At 36.8% G+C, this 20,020-nt stretch overlaps 1 protein-coding gene across 8 annotated transcripts in view; it reads right to left on the bottom strand.

Moving 5' to 3' along the window:
• LOC142337496 (hydrocephalus-inducing protein-like) overlaps window positions 1-20,020 on the bottom strand; it is a 389,940-nt gene that overhangs the window by 23,052 nt on the left and 346,868 nt on the right. For all 8 annotated transcript variants that reach the window (XM_075386772.1, XM_075386789.1, XM_075386781.1 and 5 more), the window contains 9 exons: window positions 16,291-16,472; window positions 14,756-15,034; window positions 14,267-14,476; window positions 13,516-13,705; window positions 3,635-3,753; window positions 2,992-3,219; window positions 2,445-2,586; window positions 2,041-2,206; window positions 1,510-1,657 (listed from right to left, as the gene is read on the bottom strand). In XM_075386772.1, the coding sequence (XP_075242887.1) occupies window positions 1,510-1,657; window positions 2,041-2,206; window positions 2,445-2,586; window positions 2,992-3,219; window positions 3,635-3,753; window positions 13,516-13,705; window positions 14,267-14,476; window positions 14,756-15,034; window positions 16,291-16,472 (1,664 nt within the window). The remainder of the gene's footprint in view (window positions 1-1,509; window positions 1,658-2,040; window positions 2,207-2,444; window positions 2,587-2,991; window positions 3,220-3,634; window positions 3,754-13,515; window positions 13,706-14,266; window positions 14,477-14,755; window positions 15,035-16,290; window positions 16,473-20,020) is intronic.

Below are 20,020 nucleotides of genomic sequence, written 5' to 3'. Positions count from 1 at the left end.
AAAATTTTAGGACACCTTAAAAAAAATTGCCAATTTTATCAAAAAAGTGCTAAAAAGAGACAGTAAAATCTTGAAAACCAGTGTATTGTTGCTAGAAACAAACTATAAAGTCCCCTATTATCAAACTTTAAAGGAGATTACCTGGCCCCTGAAGCTGGAAAAACTCAAAAAATGACAAACATTTTAAAAAAAACTTGACAAAAATTGCAAAAATTAGTATCATTTTGCATGTTTGCATTTGCAGTACCAAAACACATAGCTCATAAAATGGTCATAACGAGTAATTTTGTCTCGCAAAAAGCCTTCATCAACTTCTAACAAATTCAACCTGAGACTAATCGAACAAAAAACATAAAAAAAATCACAAACAAAAACATGAAAAATTGCACCATTTTGCGCCCAAAAACTCCTTAAAATGACCTTTTAACCTTAAATTGAGGCCATCCCAGCAGCTGCACCACTCTAAGCACTTGAAGGACTACTAACGACCACTTTGGGCCTCTAATGAAACTTAATGCCCGCTGGGCTTTACCTGTTTATCCCGTTTTGAAAGATCAAAGTCATTGAAAAATGGTGTGTGAACACATCCTTAAAAAAAAAACACAGCGCCCCAATACAATTCAAATTCTTTGAATTGTAAAAAAGCGATCAGACTTAAAAATCGGTAGTAGAAAAATGCATTTGATTAAAAAGACTAATATTTGCTTTCAAACAAACATCAACCACGAACTTCGGTTGAATTGCTCTCGAAAGAGAGGCGCGGCAATTTAATTTAGAGGGGTGTAGCTTAGAAAGTTTTAATGGGTGCACAAAATTAATCCAAGAAAGATTTTCAGTCTTGACCTCCCGCATAGCATTGTGACCTTAACCACTACTCTATATTACGCGATACATCCCCCGCTTAAAATTACTTTTTATCTTAGCAGCAGACTTAATTTCGAAATGAGCAATTTATATCAGAACATTTAAGAAGCCAAGCGTGTCTTGAGAGGAAAAATTGTTCTAGAAGAAAAGCGCAAAAACGGTGTAGCAAAAATTTTGCTTTAAAAAATACGCACATTTACACAAATTGCTTCAAATTTCGATTGATTAAATTGGGACCATCGATTAAATTAATTGGGAACAAAGTTTGAAGCAATTACTGTAAACGTGTGTATCGTTTTAATGCCAAATTTTTGCTCAGCCGCTTTTGCGATTTTGTTCTAGAACATTCTTCCTTCCCAATTACGTGTTTTCAAAAACTTTGCTTTAAAAAGGTACGCACTTTTACAATAACTGCCTCAAACTTCGTTCGGGAGTAATTAAAAAGAAATTGGGAACAAATGAATATAGCAGTTTATGTGGGGATGGTTTATGAGAGGTATTTCTCTTAATTTCTTATTAATTTGTTGCGAATTTCTTTATATTTTCTTTTAATTACTCTGGAACGATTGTAAATGTGCGTCTCTTTTACAAATCACTACGCGTAAACTACATCAAATTTTCATCACAATTTCAAGCACTACGAACCTTGATTTAGCTCCAACTGAGAAACTCTTCGGTGTGACCTGAACGGCTTCCCCAGTATCGGGTTCAATGAGAGAAGCCTCGTCAACGGCCACTTTGTAAGACTCATTTTCGTGATTTACAATATACAATGTCTCCTCCGCATACGTTCCTATGAAAATTTAAGCTATCTATATCTGCTCATGGTGATTATTATGGTGAATTACGTATTTTCAAAAAAGATATGGTATTGCTAATTGATAATTTATCTTGAAACGGCACATGGTCTAGACCAGCGGATAGAAGTTATCAGATAGAAGTTGAAAAATCATCAGAGCAAAGTAATCATTTAAATGAATCATGCAAACTGCCATTAGATCAGGCTTACGACAACTTGAAACGGAGCTTCATTCAGTTTTCTCAGAAACTTTGAATTAAGAAATTGAAATTATAGAAACGCTTCTTTAAAGTTGTTCTAATAAAAGATGAAGCACCGATAACCAAATTACATGGAAAACTATCAATTAAACTTTGTTGTGTGAATCAGCAACTGACCAATGAGAAGGCTCTTGAAGTTGATATGATTCCTGTCGAGTGTCACTGCCGGCTCAGCCACATGTCCAACTAACAGGAATGGAACTTCAATTCCCAGTTTCGGAATCTGGAAAGTCCAGAAGGTCTCGAAAGAACCAAGCTTGCGACCACGGAACTCGAATAGAGCCTGAAACAGCAATCAAAGAACTTTCATCTTGACAATCGACGTCTTCTTGTTCAACACTATTTTTAAGGGTCACGGTATCAAATTTGAACTGCTGCGAAAGATCAGAGTTGTGCTGGAAGATTTATTTTTATTTTAATGTACGCAGTTTATTTTTGACCAGCAGCAGTAAAAAATAAACTACTTTCAAACCTTGACTTCATCTCTTATGCTCTTCAGAGTCGACAAATTTTAAACTAACGTCAATTGATTTGCCGACCAGGATCTGCCCTGACTTTTTGAGACATCTGAACTCATTTGAAGAGACTGCCTCTGTCTCTGTCACTGACTGTGCCCAGGAAAAAAAGAACGGGTTCTTCGTGGGGTTAATGATTCGGAACGTTCTGAAAAGATGGAACAGGTTAATTGGGAACAAAAGTTTTGGTCTGCTGAGACTCTTATTGGATGATTATGCATGCATCATCTTCCAAGAGCTCTTACAATACTCATACGAGAGAGCCGTTAATCTTTTAAGAGTCTTATCAAATAACCGTTGTTCTTGTAGAATTCTCGTAACCGTTTCTTTTCTCATTATAATGAGAGCTTTTGAATCCGATTTTCAGCAGAAAAACCTGACTATAATTTTGCTTCACGAAAAACGCTGTTTAATTTGATATAACAATAAAATGATGGATGGTGGTCTAGAAATGCATTTTCGAAATAAACAAACTCAAATAATCGTTCAGAATCGGTTGAAAAGAAAACAAAAAGTGAATGAAAATACATGAATTTGATTTTAAAAAACATACCGTTTGATGGTTCTGTTGACTCCACAGCTGCTGAATTCTAGCACGCGAGTGTTGGGATCCAGAGGAACAGATGAGGAGTGGAGGGTGAAGAGGGAGTCACCCAGGTGGGATCTCTTGTTTGAGGCCAGGTAGTCTGAGTCCTCCAGCTCAAAGTGTACGTAGGGCAGTAAACTCTTTCCGTGGACTGCAACAACTGGACCCATCACACCCTCTTCCAAATTGGGAATTCTAAAATCAAGAAAAGCAAACTGCATTTGAAATCATTACAAGATCGCTGAAGGTGAGAAAAACCAAGTGATGTGATTTCCCGGACTATAATCTAATTGTGAAAATGTACGGAATCATTAATCTCAAGGTTGAAAGTCAAATTCAGTACTGATTCATACAAAATCATGCTTACTGTTTATATCAGTATGGGCCAAAAAATTAAAACAAAAAACTTTATCACGCTGAATTTGCACTTAAAGGTTTGCTACCAAAACAGTGACCAATAAAAACGAAGATTTTAAAAGAATTCGGACAATTATATTGTGGAAAAAAGTTAACTCAAGTGTTGTTGCGCAATTCAGGTGATATTCTGACTATTTAAGGGGAAATTTATCACAACAAAACAAAGTAATGAATGTGAAAAATAGCAACCTACCTGCAGAGTAATCTTGCGTTGAACTCCTTAACATCGAGAGGGCAGAATTTGACCTTGAACGTCTGAGACAAACCAGCTCTGACTACCCCTCGCGGTGGCTCCACCAGAAACGGAACCACCTAAACAACACTTGGATAGCTTACTATTCAGTTGATGAGGAGGATATTGAAAAGCACTTGAAAAGTTCAAATAGATGCGCAATTTTAAACAAAAGGGTTTCGGTTTCTAGCATACGTTGATTTTCCCACAGCCAACTTACACTATCATATCGTGCAAACTGCAACATCTTAATATAATGCAGGTACGATATGGAATTGACAGCAACCTCCATTGGCACTGAAGCAAAAATAACCGACTAACGTCGGAGGAACTGCTCTCGAATGACAAGTGGGAGCTCATCCATTGCAGCCTGCCCTGCTTAAGTTGGGGGGGGGGGGGGGGGGTGAGGGGGAGGGAGTAATTGGAATCAATAGGGCGGCTTCAAATGAGGTCAAGAGAGGTTATTAATTACCACTATAACCACTAATAAAATTTAAAGTGGAAGAAATTACAGCAAATTTGGCGCACTATTCATTTGACTTTTAGTAGTGAACTGCCGCCACTTGAGTTCAGCTGCTGACATTTGTGAATGAGAAAAAAGTTTAGATCACGCAAAACGAAAAGCCATGGATGTAAAGGCCACTTGAAAAATCAAAAGGGTGAAGCAAAAATTTTGCATGAAAAACAACCCGAAGAATACCAGAAATGACTCGAAGAGTCGTGAAATAAAACTCTTAACTAACCCTAATTCTTTCGGAAACATCAGAAAAAAAAGAAGCAAAATAGTTAGAAACAACGAATTTTTAGTTAAGAATGTGGTCAGTTGTTTGGGGGCGTATGTAGGTGGGGGATAGGAGGTGGGGGAGAGGATTCGGATGTGGGATACGTCGTTGGATGTAGCAGGGTTCTGTGGGGGGGGGGGGGGGCAGTTGAGGGGTGTCAATAGGTGCTCAGGGGGGGGGGGGTTAAGTAGGGTGTAGGTGTTGGGAGTTGTGGAGTTAGGCAGTTAGGCAGGGGGTAGGTGGGGCGGAGTTAGAAGGGGAGGGGGTGTCTGTAGTTTGAATAGGGGTGACTGGTACAGAATCAAAACTCCCAAAAATGAACTTCTCACCTTGAATAATACCAGAAGTTACAAATTCCTATGTATATTAGAAACTAAGCTGCTGTTGAAGTCCAACGTTCGAAAACAGAAGTTAATTTTCAAAAACAGAGGTAAACGTTGGAAAAGAAAGAAGTCAAAATTCAAGCCATGAAAAATCTGCTTCAGCTAAAAAAAACTGTGGAATACCAATTCTTCTCGACGAGTCATAAAAAGACTAACAATTTTACCAATAGTTGCTTCAAACATCGTTCGTGGGCAATTAAAAAGAAGGTAAAATAATTGTTTGGAGAAATCAAAATGGTCAAGTTTCTCAGCAATACGATCTTCTTTAAAGCCAAAATATTGTAGGCCATTTAGCGCCGCTACAAAATGGAGGCTCGCGTTAAGTTGCTTTGGCCTACAAACTTTAGTAAAAACTACGTTTAAGCTCTTATTAGGTTTGTAAAAATCTCTTCTAAACTATATAAAATATGTAAACAGACATTTATCTGTTGTAAATTCAGTGTTGCCCAGAGATTGCAAATAGGCTCACATAGAATCTTATAAATAATCGCTAATAATGCTGTAATAATTTATTTTGATTTTAAGCAGAAGAGAAAACAGCAACCTACTCTAGTTCAGAACACCGAAAAGAAACGACGTAAGAAAACGTCAGTATCCTCGGTTTTCAAATTAATAGAGCTTCGGTATCTTCGTTATCCTAGATTTTGAAACGGTATCATCGTTTTTGGAGGCAAGGGAGATTTGGTATTGTCGTCTGTGGACGCAAGATAGATTCGGTATGTTCAGTTTCAGAATGTTTGCGAGAGAGATTCGGTATTGTTGTCAATCGGAGCAAGATAGATTCGGTATAGTCGTTCTAGGACGAAACAGACATTCCGTATTGTCATCTTTGGACGCAAGAGAGATTCCGTATGTTCGGTTTCAGAATAGTCGCAAGATAAATTCGGTATAGTCGTTTTAGGACGCAACAGACATTCGGTACTGTCAACTTTGCACGCAAGGAAGATTCGATATGATCGGTTTCAGAATCTCCACCAGAGAGATTCGGAGCGTCATTTTTGGACGCAAGAAAGATTCAGTATCGCCACTTTTGGACGCCAGAGAGATTCGGTATGTTTAGTTTCAGAATCTTAGCAAGATAGATTTGGTATAGTCGTTTTAGGACGCAACAGACATTCGGTATTGTCAACTTTGCACGCAAGGAAGATTCGGTACGCTCGGTTTCAGAATCTCCACAAGAGAGATTGGGAGCGTCATTTTTGGACGCGAGCGAGATTCAGCATCGTCGCATTTGGAAGCAAGAGAGATTCGGTATGTTCAGTTTCAGATTCTTAGCAATATAGATTTGGTATAGTCGTTTTGGGACCCAACAGACATTCGGCATAGTCATCTCTGCACGCAAGGAAGATTCGGTACGCTCGGTTTCAGAATCTCCACAAGAGAGATTCGGAGCGTCATTTTTGGACGCAAGCGAGATTCAGTATTGTCGCATTTGGACGCAAGAGAGATTCGGTATGTTCAGTTTCAGAATCTTAGCAATATAGATTTAGTATAGTAGTTTTAGGACGCAACAGACATTCGGTATAGTCATATTTGGACGCAAGAGAGATTCCGTATGTTCGGTTTCAGAATAGTCGCAAGACAAATTCGGTATAGTCGTTTTAGGACGCAACAGACATTCGGCATAGTCATCTTTGCACGCAAGGAAGATTCGGTATGCTCGGTTTCAGAATCTTCGCGAGAGATTCGGAGCGTTGTTTTTGAACGCAAGAGAGAATCAGTTTCGTCGTGTTTGCAAGAGAGATTCAGTATCGTGATTTTTGAAAGCAAGAGATTCGGTACGTTCGGTTTGAAACCTTTTGCTACATTTAGTACTTAAACGTGAGAGATTGTCGGTATGTTTAGCTTTGGACGAAAGAAAATGTCTGTTTTCCATACAAAAATCAGAGTTTCGTTTTTTTGTAATAAAATCAAACGTTATGATAGCGTTCTTTTTGCAGGAATTAGAAACGCACTCATTAGAGAAAAATTCTGAACAAATATGCAAAATTATACGAAATTCTTCTTTAGCCCATTGACAAAACTATTTGAACGAACATAAAATTCTTGGTTGCGTCGAACACTGTAATAAACTTGTTGGACAGCGATGTGATTTGTTAGTTTTTTTTATTCAAATGCACTGAGTTTTAAAAGTTTTGGCTGGTTACGTTTGAAACCGATAATGTCTACCATTTTTGTTCGGTCTGCTGGACTAGGGGATTCTTTCTACAGACCGCGCAATTTCCCTGTGAATTCGAGGTAGGAATCTTCGGAAAACAAAAAACCCTGTTATTTCTCTCAGTGATACTGAATCTGTTACTTTTAAAAAACGGCAGTACCGATTCTCTCCAACGTTTAAAAAACGACCATACTGAATCTCGGTCACATTTAAAAAATGACAATACCAAACCTCTCCTATGCTAAACACCAAACAAAAACGATGATACCAAAGTAGAAATCATAAGGGCTGACGTCATTTTGGCTAGAAAAAACGACGATACCTTATGTTTATAAACCGACGATTTTTCGACAGGGGTACACAAGAAATTTCGTATACTTTTTTAAAAAAAAATTGACGAGTTAGAACTTAAAAAGTTAGAACTAATGAGTATCGACATTTGACTCCAAGGAATTTCGACAACCTAATGAAATAAGTATTATCAATGCTTAGTGATCTGATTTGATCAGTTCCATCAAATTTTTTTTCTAAATTTAAGCTTTATAATCTGTAATTTCATCTGAACAAAACAGTATAATTATTTCAAAAAGCGGATAAATTGCCATCATAAAAAAACACAAATGTGAATGAAAAGTACAGATGTGTGAAAACAGGAGAGCAAGAGCACTTAAATAACATCCCGTGATGTAGCTGATGCGGTTATCAGCAAACTCCTTACCCTGTAGCTTAAATGCTCCGAAAAAACACGTTTATTGAGAAAAGACAAACAAAACAAATATTGCTAACTATCAATTGGTATTTAATAATTGTTGCCTAATTGTTGTGATAAACTTATTAAATAGAGATGAGCCAGCGAGGCATGAAAATAAACATCTAAAGACTTTATGGTTCTCATTGTTGGAGCGAGCTGTTTGTATAAAGCCATCAATTTTTTACCGAGTTGGCAGAGGAAATCTTTAGAAGGAAACATATTCGCGCGACCCGGATTGAGCTTCAACAATTGTATTTCTAAATTGAAAAACCTGCAACATCTTCTGAGTCATGGAAGCCTAAATGGAAGAACAGATCTGATTATTTGGCACGATATCTTGAGTAACTCAATCACCCCGCACAGAACCAACAACAACACCCCACAGAGCACTGATGAGCTGATAGCAACATCAAAGATTTTCCGACAAAACATTAAAGCCATACTATACAATAGACGTTTCGGCACGCCCCAATTATTCGATAAGCTCTGTGAACACAGGATTTCTCTTGTTATTTCAGTTCAGAACATCTTTTGTCAAAGAGAAAACAGAAATCTCCGTTGTTTGTCCAAGAAATTCAAAAAGTCCACCCTGACGTAAATATTGAAATCAATTTTGTAAATATCATCTTGGCACACGAGAGTAACCTTAGGAAACTAACTCTGAAGAAGCGATCTAAGGCCAGAAAAAGAAAGTCAAAGAGCATCGAACAGAAACAGAAGTTACGAAAACTGGCTCAGCAACCGCGGGACCAATCAGAAAAGGCAGATGATCTGTAAATAAAGTGGCCAGTTGCAAGTGTTATATTGTTTGTGCATTCAAGGTGCTTTTTCCTTTACCTTTTTGTAAGCAGTCTTCCCGGTAGCTTTTGAGTTTTTTTTACTTGGAGCGATCTGGGAGTTTGTTTGCAAAGAGGATTCCACTTTAATTTATTTCATATTACTTTATAGCATTTTGTCATTAATCTTTATATACTGTAGCACTGTAGCCATTAGCTGCGCATCTTCATATCAATAGTCCTTCACGCAGTCAAAAATGCAAGAAAATAATGAGACAGTTGACAATTCAGAGGAGTGTTTTACCATTACAGAAGAATGTGATAATACTGAGTTCCCCCAACTAAAGTTTAGAGGCCAGACACCTCTTATTAAAGGAAACAACAAACGCTCCCGTGTGTCCCTGAGTCCCGAAGAACTGTCGAATGAAAACCGTGTAAATAGTTCAATAGAAGCTGGCATCCAGAAAGCATTAGAAGACCTGATACCGACCATTGTCCAAAAATTGAAAAAAGAGTTAAGTGAAACCATCAATGCTATTGTCGAAGATAAGTTCAAAACCCTCAGAGCAGAGCTAGAAGATCACAGCAACTTCGAGCGACGGAAAATAGAACTAAAAGCACTATCTGAGACAGAGTTCCTCCAAACGTATAACCGACGAGACAACATTAAGATACTCGGGCTTCCAGAGCAATCCGCAGGGAAGGAAACATACGAGGAGACCAGCAAAGCGGTGGTCAACTTAGCATCTGAAATCGGAGTCAAGTTGGAGGAAACAGATATTTCAATAGCACATAGACTGCCATCGAAAGGTCATATCAAGCCCGTCATTGTTAAATTTATTCGTAGGTCAACTAAAATTGCTATGCTCAAAAAGAAGAAGATCATTCCATCCAACCGGAGTGCCAAAATCTACGAAGATATTAGCAGAGAACGATTGGCTTTTGTCAATTTGATGCGAAGTGATATTCGAATCAACGCAACTTGGACCAGAGAGGGTGCAATTTTTTACGAATGGAAACCAGATGGCCTTGTATATAAAATAAACGGATTATACGAAGGGGGTGTAGATCTCAGTTACAACCTTGAAGATGTAATGCGTCGTTTCAAAAGAACGCCTTTTTCGGGACGGCAAGCCAATAACCAAAGTCAAATGAATCAGCCCTTTCGGATCGATGTTGGGTTCTGACTATGACAAACTAAATAAACAAGTTGTAAATTTTGTAGATGTGGATGAGCAGTTTGATGCAACAATTCTTCATTTGAACGTGAGATCCATTAGGAAACTTTATGCGGAACTAGAATCACTTGTTTTTAGTTTGGATGCTCAGCCTGATATCCTGTGTCTAAGTGAAACGTGGTTGTCAAATGATGACAACATAAATAGTTACTCGATAAATGGTTACACCCAGATAGCGGTTAAAAATAGAAATACGGTTAAAGGTGGAGGTGTCATGATTCAACTAAGAAACTCTTGTAATTTAGTCAAAGTTTGTGAAAGTCCATTCGAAGAGTCCATTTTTGCTGAAATTAGAATACATAACAGAAAAGTTAATCTGATTGTTATTTATAATAAACCTAGAGCTAATAAGAAAGACTTCTTATCTAAACTCGAAAAGTTCCTTGAAACACAGTGCTACTCTGCATGTCCAACGGTTATATGTGGTGACATAAACAAAAATACGCTGGAAAATAACCAGTTGACCAGAGATTACAAAAACCTAATAACCGCAAACGGATTCGAACTAGCTCCAGAAAGACCAACACGTGTTGTGGGAGACTCATCCACCTGTCTCGATCATTTCATTTATCATAATGTCAAACAACCAAATTGGGATGTACTGGAGCTGCAAAGTTTTTCTGACCACTACCCGATTATTTTAAAATGGAAAATTTATGGTGAAAAAACTGCAGACCTTGTCAGTTTTAGAGATACGAGATTTCTGAAAAATAAAAATCTGAGGGAGATTTTTCAGTTTGACTTGAAAACGGAATTATCCAAGGTAGAAACGGATATAGTTTTAGCCCCTGATGCGTCGATAGCTTTTGATGTCTTCAATAAGGCTTTCTTGTCGGTTGTAAATGTTTACGCGCCATTGACACAATCAACAAATAAATACAAAAACCTGCCCAATTGGTTCAATAATAAACTTAAAAATTTAAGGACGAAAAGTAACAAAGCACATGAAGACTGGATGAAAGATAAGTCAAATTTTAGTGCTAAAGAAAAATTCAAAGACGCGAGATTGCAATTTGAAAAGAATTTTAGACTAACAAAAGCCATGTACTACAAGAATAAGTTCACATCTTTTAAAAGGGATAAACGACAAATATACAATATGCTAAATGAGCTCACTGGTAAAAAAAATGAAAGCAAAAAAATACCAATACTCGAGTCATGCAGGAATAACGTTGAAAATCCTTCATTGCGGGATAATGCTGCGGTCTTTAATAAATTCTTTGCCAATATTGGTTCTGAGATAAGTAAACATCTCAGTGGAGATTTTGTATGTCTGGTCCCCAAAGCGCAACAATCTATGTTCCTCTTTCAAGCAAAAGAGCGTGAAGTTGCTGAAATAATCAATAATCTGGAAAATAAGTTCTCAAGCGGTGATGACGATATAAGTAATGTCCTAGTCAAAGTCTCGGCACCTGTGACAGCTAGGTATCTGACTTTTCTAATAAATTTGTCGATGAACAAAGGTGAGTTTCCGATAGAACTGAAAAAAGGAAAAGTTATACCAATGCATAAAAGCGGGTCTAAACTTGACGAAAATAACTACCGACCAATATCATTACTAAATGTGTGGAGCAAAATCTATGAAAAAGTTGTTTACAAGCGCGTTTATTCCTACCTAGAAAAATTTTCGTTACTATACTGTAAGCAATTCGGATTTCGGACTAAACACAGCACGGTTGATGCTCTAGTTGAGTTCACTGAGAAGGTAAGATTCAACAGAACCACAAACGAAGTAAGAACTTTTTTTCTTGATCTTAGTAAGGCTTTTGACACGATTGATCATAACCTACTCATCCGTAAATTGGAAAACTATGGAATAAGAGGTAACTCTCTTAATTGGTTCAAATCTTATTTAAAAGGCCGAATACAGCGAGTAAAGTTAAATAATGTGTCATCTGGATGGGAAGAGATTGTTTGCGGTGTTCCACAAGGCTCAATATTAGGTCCTCTACTGTTTATTATATATGTAAACGACATGCCTCTAGTTTGCAGACACTTAGAAGCTATACTTTTTGCAGATGATACAAACCTTTCTGCAATTGGACTACACTGCGTGGATATCGAGGAAGATATTAAAAAAGTTAACGATTGGCTAAATTCCAATAAATTAGTAGTGAATGTATCAAAAACAATTCAAATGAATATACGAACTAATAAAAAGACAAGCGATTCGGAGCAAAGATTCTCTCTGAACTCTGCTTTCATTGAAAATAAACCAGTATGTAAATATCTAGGTGTTACCATTGACTCGAAATTATCCTTCCTTAGTCATATACATTCCGTAAGAGAAAAATTAAGCAAACAGTCCGGTCTTGTGTCGAAACTGAGACATTTTGTTCCTAGGGCTCAATTAATTGATTACTACAAAACGTGCATCAATCCCATTATTCAACACGGTGTCCTTGTTTATGCATGTTGCAGTTATACATCACTGCTACCTATCTTCACTTTGCAAAAAAAGATCTTGAAGTTCATCTACTTCAGAAGGAAAAGCGATACATGTGAAGATATTTTCGTCAATCACTCAATTCTTTCAGTTTACGAATTGCACCTTTATGAGTTACTAAAATTTGTTTTAAGAGCTTTGAATGGACTCCACAGTGAATCTTTTTGTAATGACATGTTTTCCTATAACTATTCAAAAGTCACAACGAGATTGTCAAAATCAAATCTAATAGCTCAACCAAAGTGTCGAAACAAACTTGAGCGCTTCTCAATAAAATTACGGGCCTCTAAATTGTACAATAAGTTAAAAACAATAGGCATAATTCCATCTGATCTTGATCTAAATTCTGTCCAGAAAGTAACAGACTTCTGTCATCACCTCAAAAAGTCGTACCTCGTCTGTAACAATGAACTATCTAAATTCGTATTTAGTTTGTAGTGTGACTTAGCAGGAGCTCTTCTCGGAGATCAACAGGCATCGGACCACTTAATTAAGTATTGATCGCTTTTTTTTGGGACACGAAGTAGTTGATCACTGCCTGGGGCCCAAAGCAGCTCATAGAGATGTCTTCCCGGCACAGTGGTTTCTACTTCTGGTCCCAAATTCACCCAAAGCGCCAAATGTTTTGTTTTTATTGGCGCGAAAGACTAGTTCCACTGCTGTGACGTGGTTTCAAGAGCTTTTATCTGGGTATTGTGCTGCCGGTTTTAAATTTTAATTCATTTTTTTTTGTTTATAATAGATTAAGTAAGGTAAATTACACCAATCTTTTGGTTTATCCCTTCCTCTTTTAACCTTTGGATACTAAGCATGTAAAGGTTTTAAGAATGCTGACGATGCATTTGCTAGACGTTTTAGGAATGCTGACGATGTCGTTATGCTGGGGGTCATGTTGCGCATTTTAACTTATGACTCAAATGGTTTTAAAAGATTAAGGAAGTCAATCTACTTTAATCATTAAGTTTATCCTTTCGTTACTTACCATTTTGATACTAAGAATGTAAAGGTGTTAAAATTGCTGCTGAGCTTGATTCAATGATTCTAGCATTATACCAGGTTGCTGCTAATTTAGTAATATTTGTTGTTAATTAATAATTTTCCGTCTGTACTATATACGCTGTGTAAAATTTACTTCTTCAATTCTTGATCTATCGCCTGGGCAAACTGAAAAGAAGTTCACATAGACTCGTTGTTTGTCCCTTCCATCTGTAAATATTGTTGATTTTGCTAGTGTATTGTTAATACGTATGAGATGGATAAATAAATCTTCTAATAATTAGTGGATGACACCAAAATATACTACTATACCTCAATGTCTTCTTGTACTGGGCTTTCATAGCCTGAGGCTTTGGCTGCTCCTGATCTGGGATAAGTGGGTGCACTGGGAGGCAAGAAGTCGGCGGCCGAGTCTGGCATGACGGATACACGGAGAGAGTTGACTGTGCTGACATTGCTCTGAGTTGACTGGATACCACGCTGATGGTGGGGACTCTGTGCCCTGAAATAATTACGTCGGCATTATAACAAGTTAAGTATTTACGAATATAAAATATACTTACGCAGATTTAGTCATTTATCCTCTGACAAGGAGAATAGTAGCAGCTATATTGGTGTTGTGTACTACCGCTCATAATCTGTCGTTTTTCCCAAATTTATGGAAACCTTTGGTAAAATGTTCTTGAAGAATCCAAACAATTTTATTGGAAAATGCTCAAATGTTAGTTAACATATCTATAATTGATCGCCATTTTTACTCGAGCTTGAGATTAATGGCGATGCAGGTGGTTGTGGGCCTTCATGAAACCTTAGCAGGATATCCAAAAGAACGAAACTTGTTGTTATCGAAAAGAAGAAGAGTCCATTAGAAAATTAGTCAATTATTAGATGAACCCACAAGACAGTACCAAAGAGCCAAATATTCCCATACAAACAATGGGATACAATCTTATGCGTAACGAAAGGAGTCAAACGTTTAATCCGATGGTTACTTAGGACTCTTTTGTCTGCTTTCTTTGAACTGTTTTACCCGGACACGAAATCAACAATGTTATTGACTAACATGTGAATGGGTGTCTCATTTAATTGCCGTCCTGAATTTGGTGGTGGCTGTTGTTGTTGTTGCTGATGATGTTGATAGCTGCTGTTGTCTATAGAAGCCGACCGTTGCTCCTCCAACTCGTGTGCAAAACTGACGGACTTCAAGTTGCTTTCATTCACAGCTTGCCACTCATACTCAAAGTTCACTTTGGAATTGTTCTCTAATCGGAACCTGTAACAGGGAAAATCTGTCAAAGTAGTCTTATTTTACAAAATTTGAGGAATTGCTAAAATTCTAGTCGTAGAGCGGGAGACCATAAAATGGGATTTAAAGCCGAGTAATTCGCAAGCTTTAATTGGTCAATTTTCAGCGCATCAATTTCAAGGCATTTATACCTATAAAACAGTGTAACGAATTTTCATCCGTGGTCACAATCTCAAAGTCATTACAGCATCAATCAAAATTAAGGACTTGCAGTTTCGTAGCATTAGGTCACAAATAATTACTCACTCGTAAATGCGTGACTGGAACATGAGAGTGTCCTTGAAATGTATGTCTGTTCCATTCTGTGAGTCTATCTTGAACTTAGAGTAGTCACTGACCACCGAGTAGTACAACTCCACGTCTCTGGAAGATCCCTCAACCACCTCGTGTTTCGGTTCTGGTTCCACTTGTGTCATTTTCTTTTTGAACGGAGGATTCACCACTGCAGATGAGCGTTGAGATCCAGATTTGCCATTTTTGGGCGAGAAGGCACGAGATACACCGGACTTGTCACTTGAAGCCGCACTGGAAATATAAACAAACAATGAAAACGTACCAGAAAATGCATATTTACAGTAATGATTGATCAGGGCTAATGGTTTAATTCTTGAGGGATTTATTTCCATGGGGGTATAGAAACCGGTTTTATTTTACCCGAGAAATACAATTAAAAGATTGACTTTTCAATACGTAATTTACTTCAGCGTGTTATTTGACGAAATACTGGGACCAAGATGTTAAACTCGATAACCGAAGAAAGCGAAACCACCACATTTCATATAAACTTAATTTAAGACATGTCAGTGTATTTTGATGCTATTGACAAAATTTTAGATCCTCTTGCTACGATGAGACAATGTAGTCACAATGACGATCATAAAAGGATGAGCATGATAAGTAACGACGCACAAATCGGCCGTTTGAATTTGAGTTGAATCAGTTCTATCTGAGATGAGTTTGATGATTTGTTGAAGACCTGGCTCTCCTGGTTGCCCTTAGAGGTTCCTGAGAGGAAGCAGCTGCCATTATACTAGGAGGCACTCCAATAACTGCCCCTGGTGCTACCACGTTGAGGGAGGAACCATCCTCCCCTCCCCCTCCCATTCCGAATGCACTTAGGCCGCTTCTTTACAACCAGATTTAAGTTAAACAAGTGGTGAAAAATTACCAAACAATTTCACCTAGCTGCTTACAATTATAGCCAGTACAGTACACTAATTGTATAGTCAGTACACCAATTGTATCAACATTGGCCATGCAAAATTTCTTTTTGTGGATTGAGCGAACATCTTTTGTCCTCTTCATTACACAGCTGAGCCAATTTGAAAACTGTCTAACTAAGCACACGTCCTTTGCCTACATCATATCTCAACAATTATAGTAAACGTCAAAGTTGAAAAAGAAGAGCTCTTAAACGGCTGACAAAATAATCGAAAATTGGTTTAACAACAAATATTGTTTCAAATTTGAGGCATATGCACCATTAATTTTACATTTTTTTTGATAAGGACCAAATTTTTAAATTGTATTTAACGCACAGATGGTATAAAAATCTAATAAATTTATATATAATTTCAATTCAAAAAATCCAACTTAATAAATTAAGGGAATAAAATAATGAAAAAGAGGAATAAACAAATACAAATAGTTTCAGGACTAAAAACTTCCAGAGAACTGTTCACTCATAATTTGCATTTGCCAACTACGAGTATTGAAAATTTCTTCAATTTACAGAATAAAAAATTCCTTTTCGAAGGTTGCAAAACGTCTGTGAACCATACCCTGTTCTCCGTCTGGACAGGACACTGCCAGTGTTTGCATCTCCCTTCACTTTGTCTGGATCAGTGTGCAAGTCGGCTGACGGAATGGTTGTCTTCTCCCTCCGGATGTCAATCCACTGGATCGTCTTCATTGAGTCATCCCAGTCAATCAAATCACCTGACCAAGTACCACCTCGTGGAGTCTGAACAATCATTATTATAAACAACGGATAATTTGGTGCATTGTCTTTAATTGCTAAAATGCACCATGCTGTCTGTTATTCAAGGCGATTCTTTTACAGAATGGTAAACAGTGGGAGGACACAAATCACATTTTCCACTGGGCTGAAAAATGAGTTTCCAATTTCATTTGGTGATAATTATTCAGTTTTTCTTTAACCGTTTTTTTCCTAATTGTTTACATGTAATGGGGAAACAATATTACAGCCTGTCCTTTTTTCAGCCAAAATCGAAAACTTTTCCACTCAAGATAAGAGTAATACAGTTTGAAAGCTCCTTAAGTGTAAAAGTCAAATCCAAATAGAGGGTCTAAAGGAAATGTAAGTTTACACCCTTCCTGTGTTGCACACACATACATATATAAACCCTGTCCCCTCACAGATACACTTACGCACACAAACACCACGCACACACACACAGACACACACACACACACACGCACGCACGCGCACACACACACAAACACACACGAACACCCAGACAGGCACACACGCACACACACAGGCACACACACACACACACACACACACACACACAAGCACCCACAGGAAAGTAACCAACTTCACCACCAACTTTTTTTTTCACACAAAAAAACTTTGCTAACTAATTTTTATTTAAATTTCAATTGCTTTGTCAGCACAGTTAGCTATCAAATTTTTCAGGTATGTGTAATAATAATTTCAATTTTTTTGGTGAAAATATTTCCAGTTTTTAAAAGTTTTTCTGACTGTCGAAATAAAAACTTCATGTCAATTTTAAAATTTTTTTAAATTTTGGCTCATTTCTTGTCTTTGACGTCTAGTTCCAAATTTTGTTCCGACCCACTTCAATGGGGTGAGGAACTATATATTCAAATGGGTTTTTTTGTTTAGTCGGTTTCGGCCCATCGATATAATCACCGTAGAGAATTGTGAGTGGTATCAATAGAAAGCCCGTCTAGCGTAAAATTTGGAATTGAAAACTGTTTTTTGATTATCGCCTTTTAGAGGGAGTTAGCGAGGGTTAAAGTTTTGTGAAAAGAAGAAGATATTCCATGGCATATAAAGAGCATAATTAAACTGCGACTTTTGACAGCACCATCGTGCTTTTAAAATATATCATATAACTTTTTTAAGAAACTTCAAGTCAAACTTAAAACTTTTTAAAATTTTGGCTCATTTCTTGTCTTTGACGTCTTGTTCCAAATTTTGTTACGACCCACTTCAGTAGGGGGAGGAGCTATATACTCAAATTGGTTTTTGTTTAGTCAATTTTGGCCGATCGATATAACCATCGTACAGAGTTGTGAGAGGTATCAATAAAAAACCCGTCCAGCGTAAAATTTGGAAATAAAAAGCGTTTTCTGATTTTTCGCCTTTTATAGGCAGTTAGCGAGGGGTTGAAAGTTTTGTGAATAGAAGACGATATTCCGTTGTTCTGATTCACATTTTCCGTATATTTGATCAAATTTTCGTCAATTCCTCTAAATGTGTTCGCTTAAAGGAAGTTTATTTAGTTGTTCGAAACGAGTTTATTGACCAGAATTTATGCTAAATGTTTCATAATTCAGACATTTCTGGTCAAAAATGGGAACAAACATGTTTTTCAACCCAACTTCTTTAATATTGCTAGAAGAAGACACATTTAAACTGCAACCAGAATCTTCTTTGACTCAACAACAAGCTAATTTTACTCCTGCTAGCACTAAGAGTCTTCTGGAATTATAATTTTGCCACTTTTTTTTTGCAAATTTAAACTAGATAATTAGACAAAATGCATCATTTTTTTGGTATAGTGAAAAATTTTACTTGAAAGTTGATCTATTTTGCAACTATTTGAACTAATTGGCTGTTTTTCTTTAGAAGTGCAGCACCATAGGATCTGATCTTGATCTTACCAAGGATCCTTACGGTGAACAATTTTTAAATTTTAATGGGGCGCGGTCTTTATTTCAAAATATTTCCTAATCTATAGTTTTTTATGTAAATTACTGACAAGAATTTCAAATCAGGGCTCTATTAATGACAGATACTAATTACAGAAATTGAGGCCTAACGACAATATATTACAGTTTCAGAGTTGAGCTCATGGTTTTTATGGCTCTGACGAATTGTTTTCACAAAATTTTGAGGACTTTTTATGTTTTGCTTTCATTTGTTATACCTTGTGTAGTACAATCAGTTATAGTCCCCAATCGAAGACCCAGTCGGCTTCCTTATGAGATATAAATGAACATAAACAATGCTTTCAGTTGTTATCTAATGTCTCTTATGACATTGGATATAATTGTTTTAAGAAAATGTCGGTGAATTTTTGAACTTTGCCACAATTTTTCTTATTTCTCTCAACTTCTGACTTAGTCTCAGTAAAGAAAGACGGAAAGATATTTCCTGTGAGTTATAAATCAATATGTGTAACTGCTTTTTAATTAGTTAAAGGCTTTTTGGGCTGAGACACAGTACTTTCGGAAATATTCGGTGAATTTTTCTTTATTTTTGCCTGTTCGTCTTTCTTTTTGTTGTTGAACGACATATACCTGATAATGCTAGATCTCTATTGGTTCTCAAGGACGTAAAAGAGGACAAATTTAAGGATTTCAGTTTGAAGCTACCTGTTTTAAGGACTTTCGAATTAACTTCTTTAAGAAAAAACAGATTTTTCAACTGTCCCTTTTTCCTTTGATTTTCGTCACCAGGTAACTCATTCTCACTATTAGGAAAGCGCAACTAATTTTCTGATTCAAAAACAATTTTCTTGGTTGTTTATACGTTTTGACTCATGCCTTCGACCATCAAGTTTCATGAAAAAATGTCGAGATTTCTATACTGTTCAATTTTTGGGTTTCCTTTATTGTCATTTCTACGTAGTCCTTCTATAAGGACCAGTTGATGTTCAGATGAGAAGCAAGTGATAAATTACAGTTCATTCAGAAAAAACTTTATAATTATAATGCCTTGAAAATTCTGGGGTCGTAAAATTGTTCGTGAGGTCTTGGATTCTGCCTGTATTTGATGTTAATTTGCAGTCCTGTGACTTAGTCTCATTTATAACAGGCCCAAATGGCTTATTAAAGTTTTGCACCTTATTCCATCTTTTTGGTTCGAATGTTATGTCAGTTATGCCTTTTGAAATTATTTTTGTTCAAAAAATTATTTGCACTTTTGAGCTTCGCCGTTTTTTAAAATCGTTTTTTGGTGGATTTGTAGCTTAGTCTCTGTAGAGACAGGTCACAACCAGTTTTTAGTGAGCTAAAATTTGTTCATTATAACGGCTTTAGTTTGAACAATTTGTTTCGTGGGTTTATTACTACGAGATATCAGAAAATATTTGATTAAAATATCTTTACATAATTGTACATTTTAAAGAATTTTTCTTTTAAATTTCAACATTAACGGTAGGTTCCATTGGTTTTGAAGTATTGCGCAATCGAATAATTTTAATGCTCTCAGCGACAAGTTAACGGTTAACGGTTTCACTGCCATTATCGCGCAAATTTTAATAAAACTTTTTAATTTGCCGTTATTTGTCCTTC

The sequence above is a fragment of the Convolutriloba macropyga genome, chromosome 1 (genome assembly GCF_964194025.1).
Source record: "Convolutriloba macropyga chromosome 1, txConMacr16.3, whole genome shotgun sequence".
Taxonomy (NCBI): Eukaryota; Metazoa; Xenacoelomorpha; order Acoela; family Convolutidae; genus Convolutriloba; species Convolutriloba macropyga.
The sequence above is the reverse complement of the archived record's forward strand: the minus strand, read 5'-3'. Positions and strand labels throughout refer to the sequence as shown.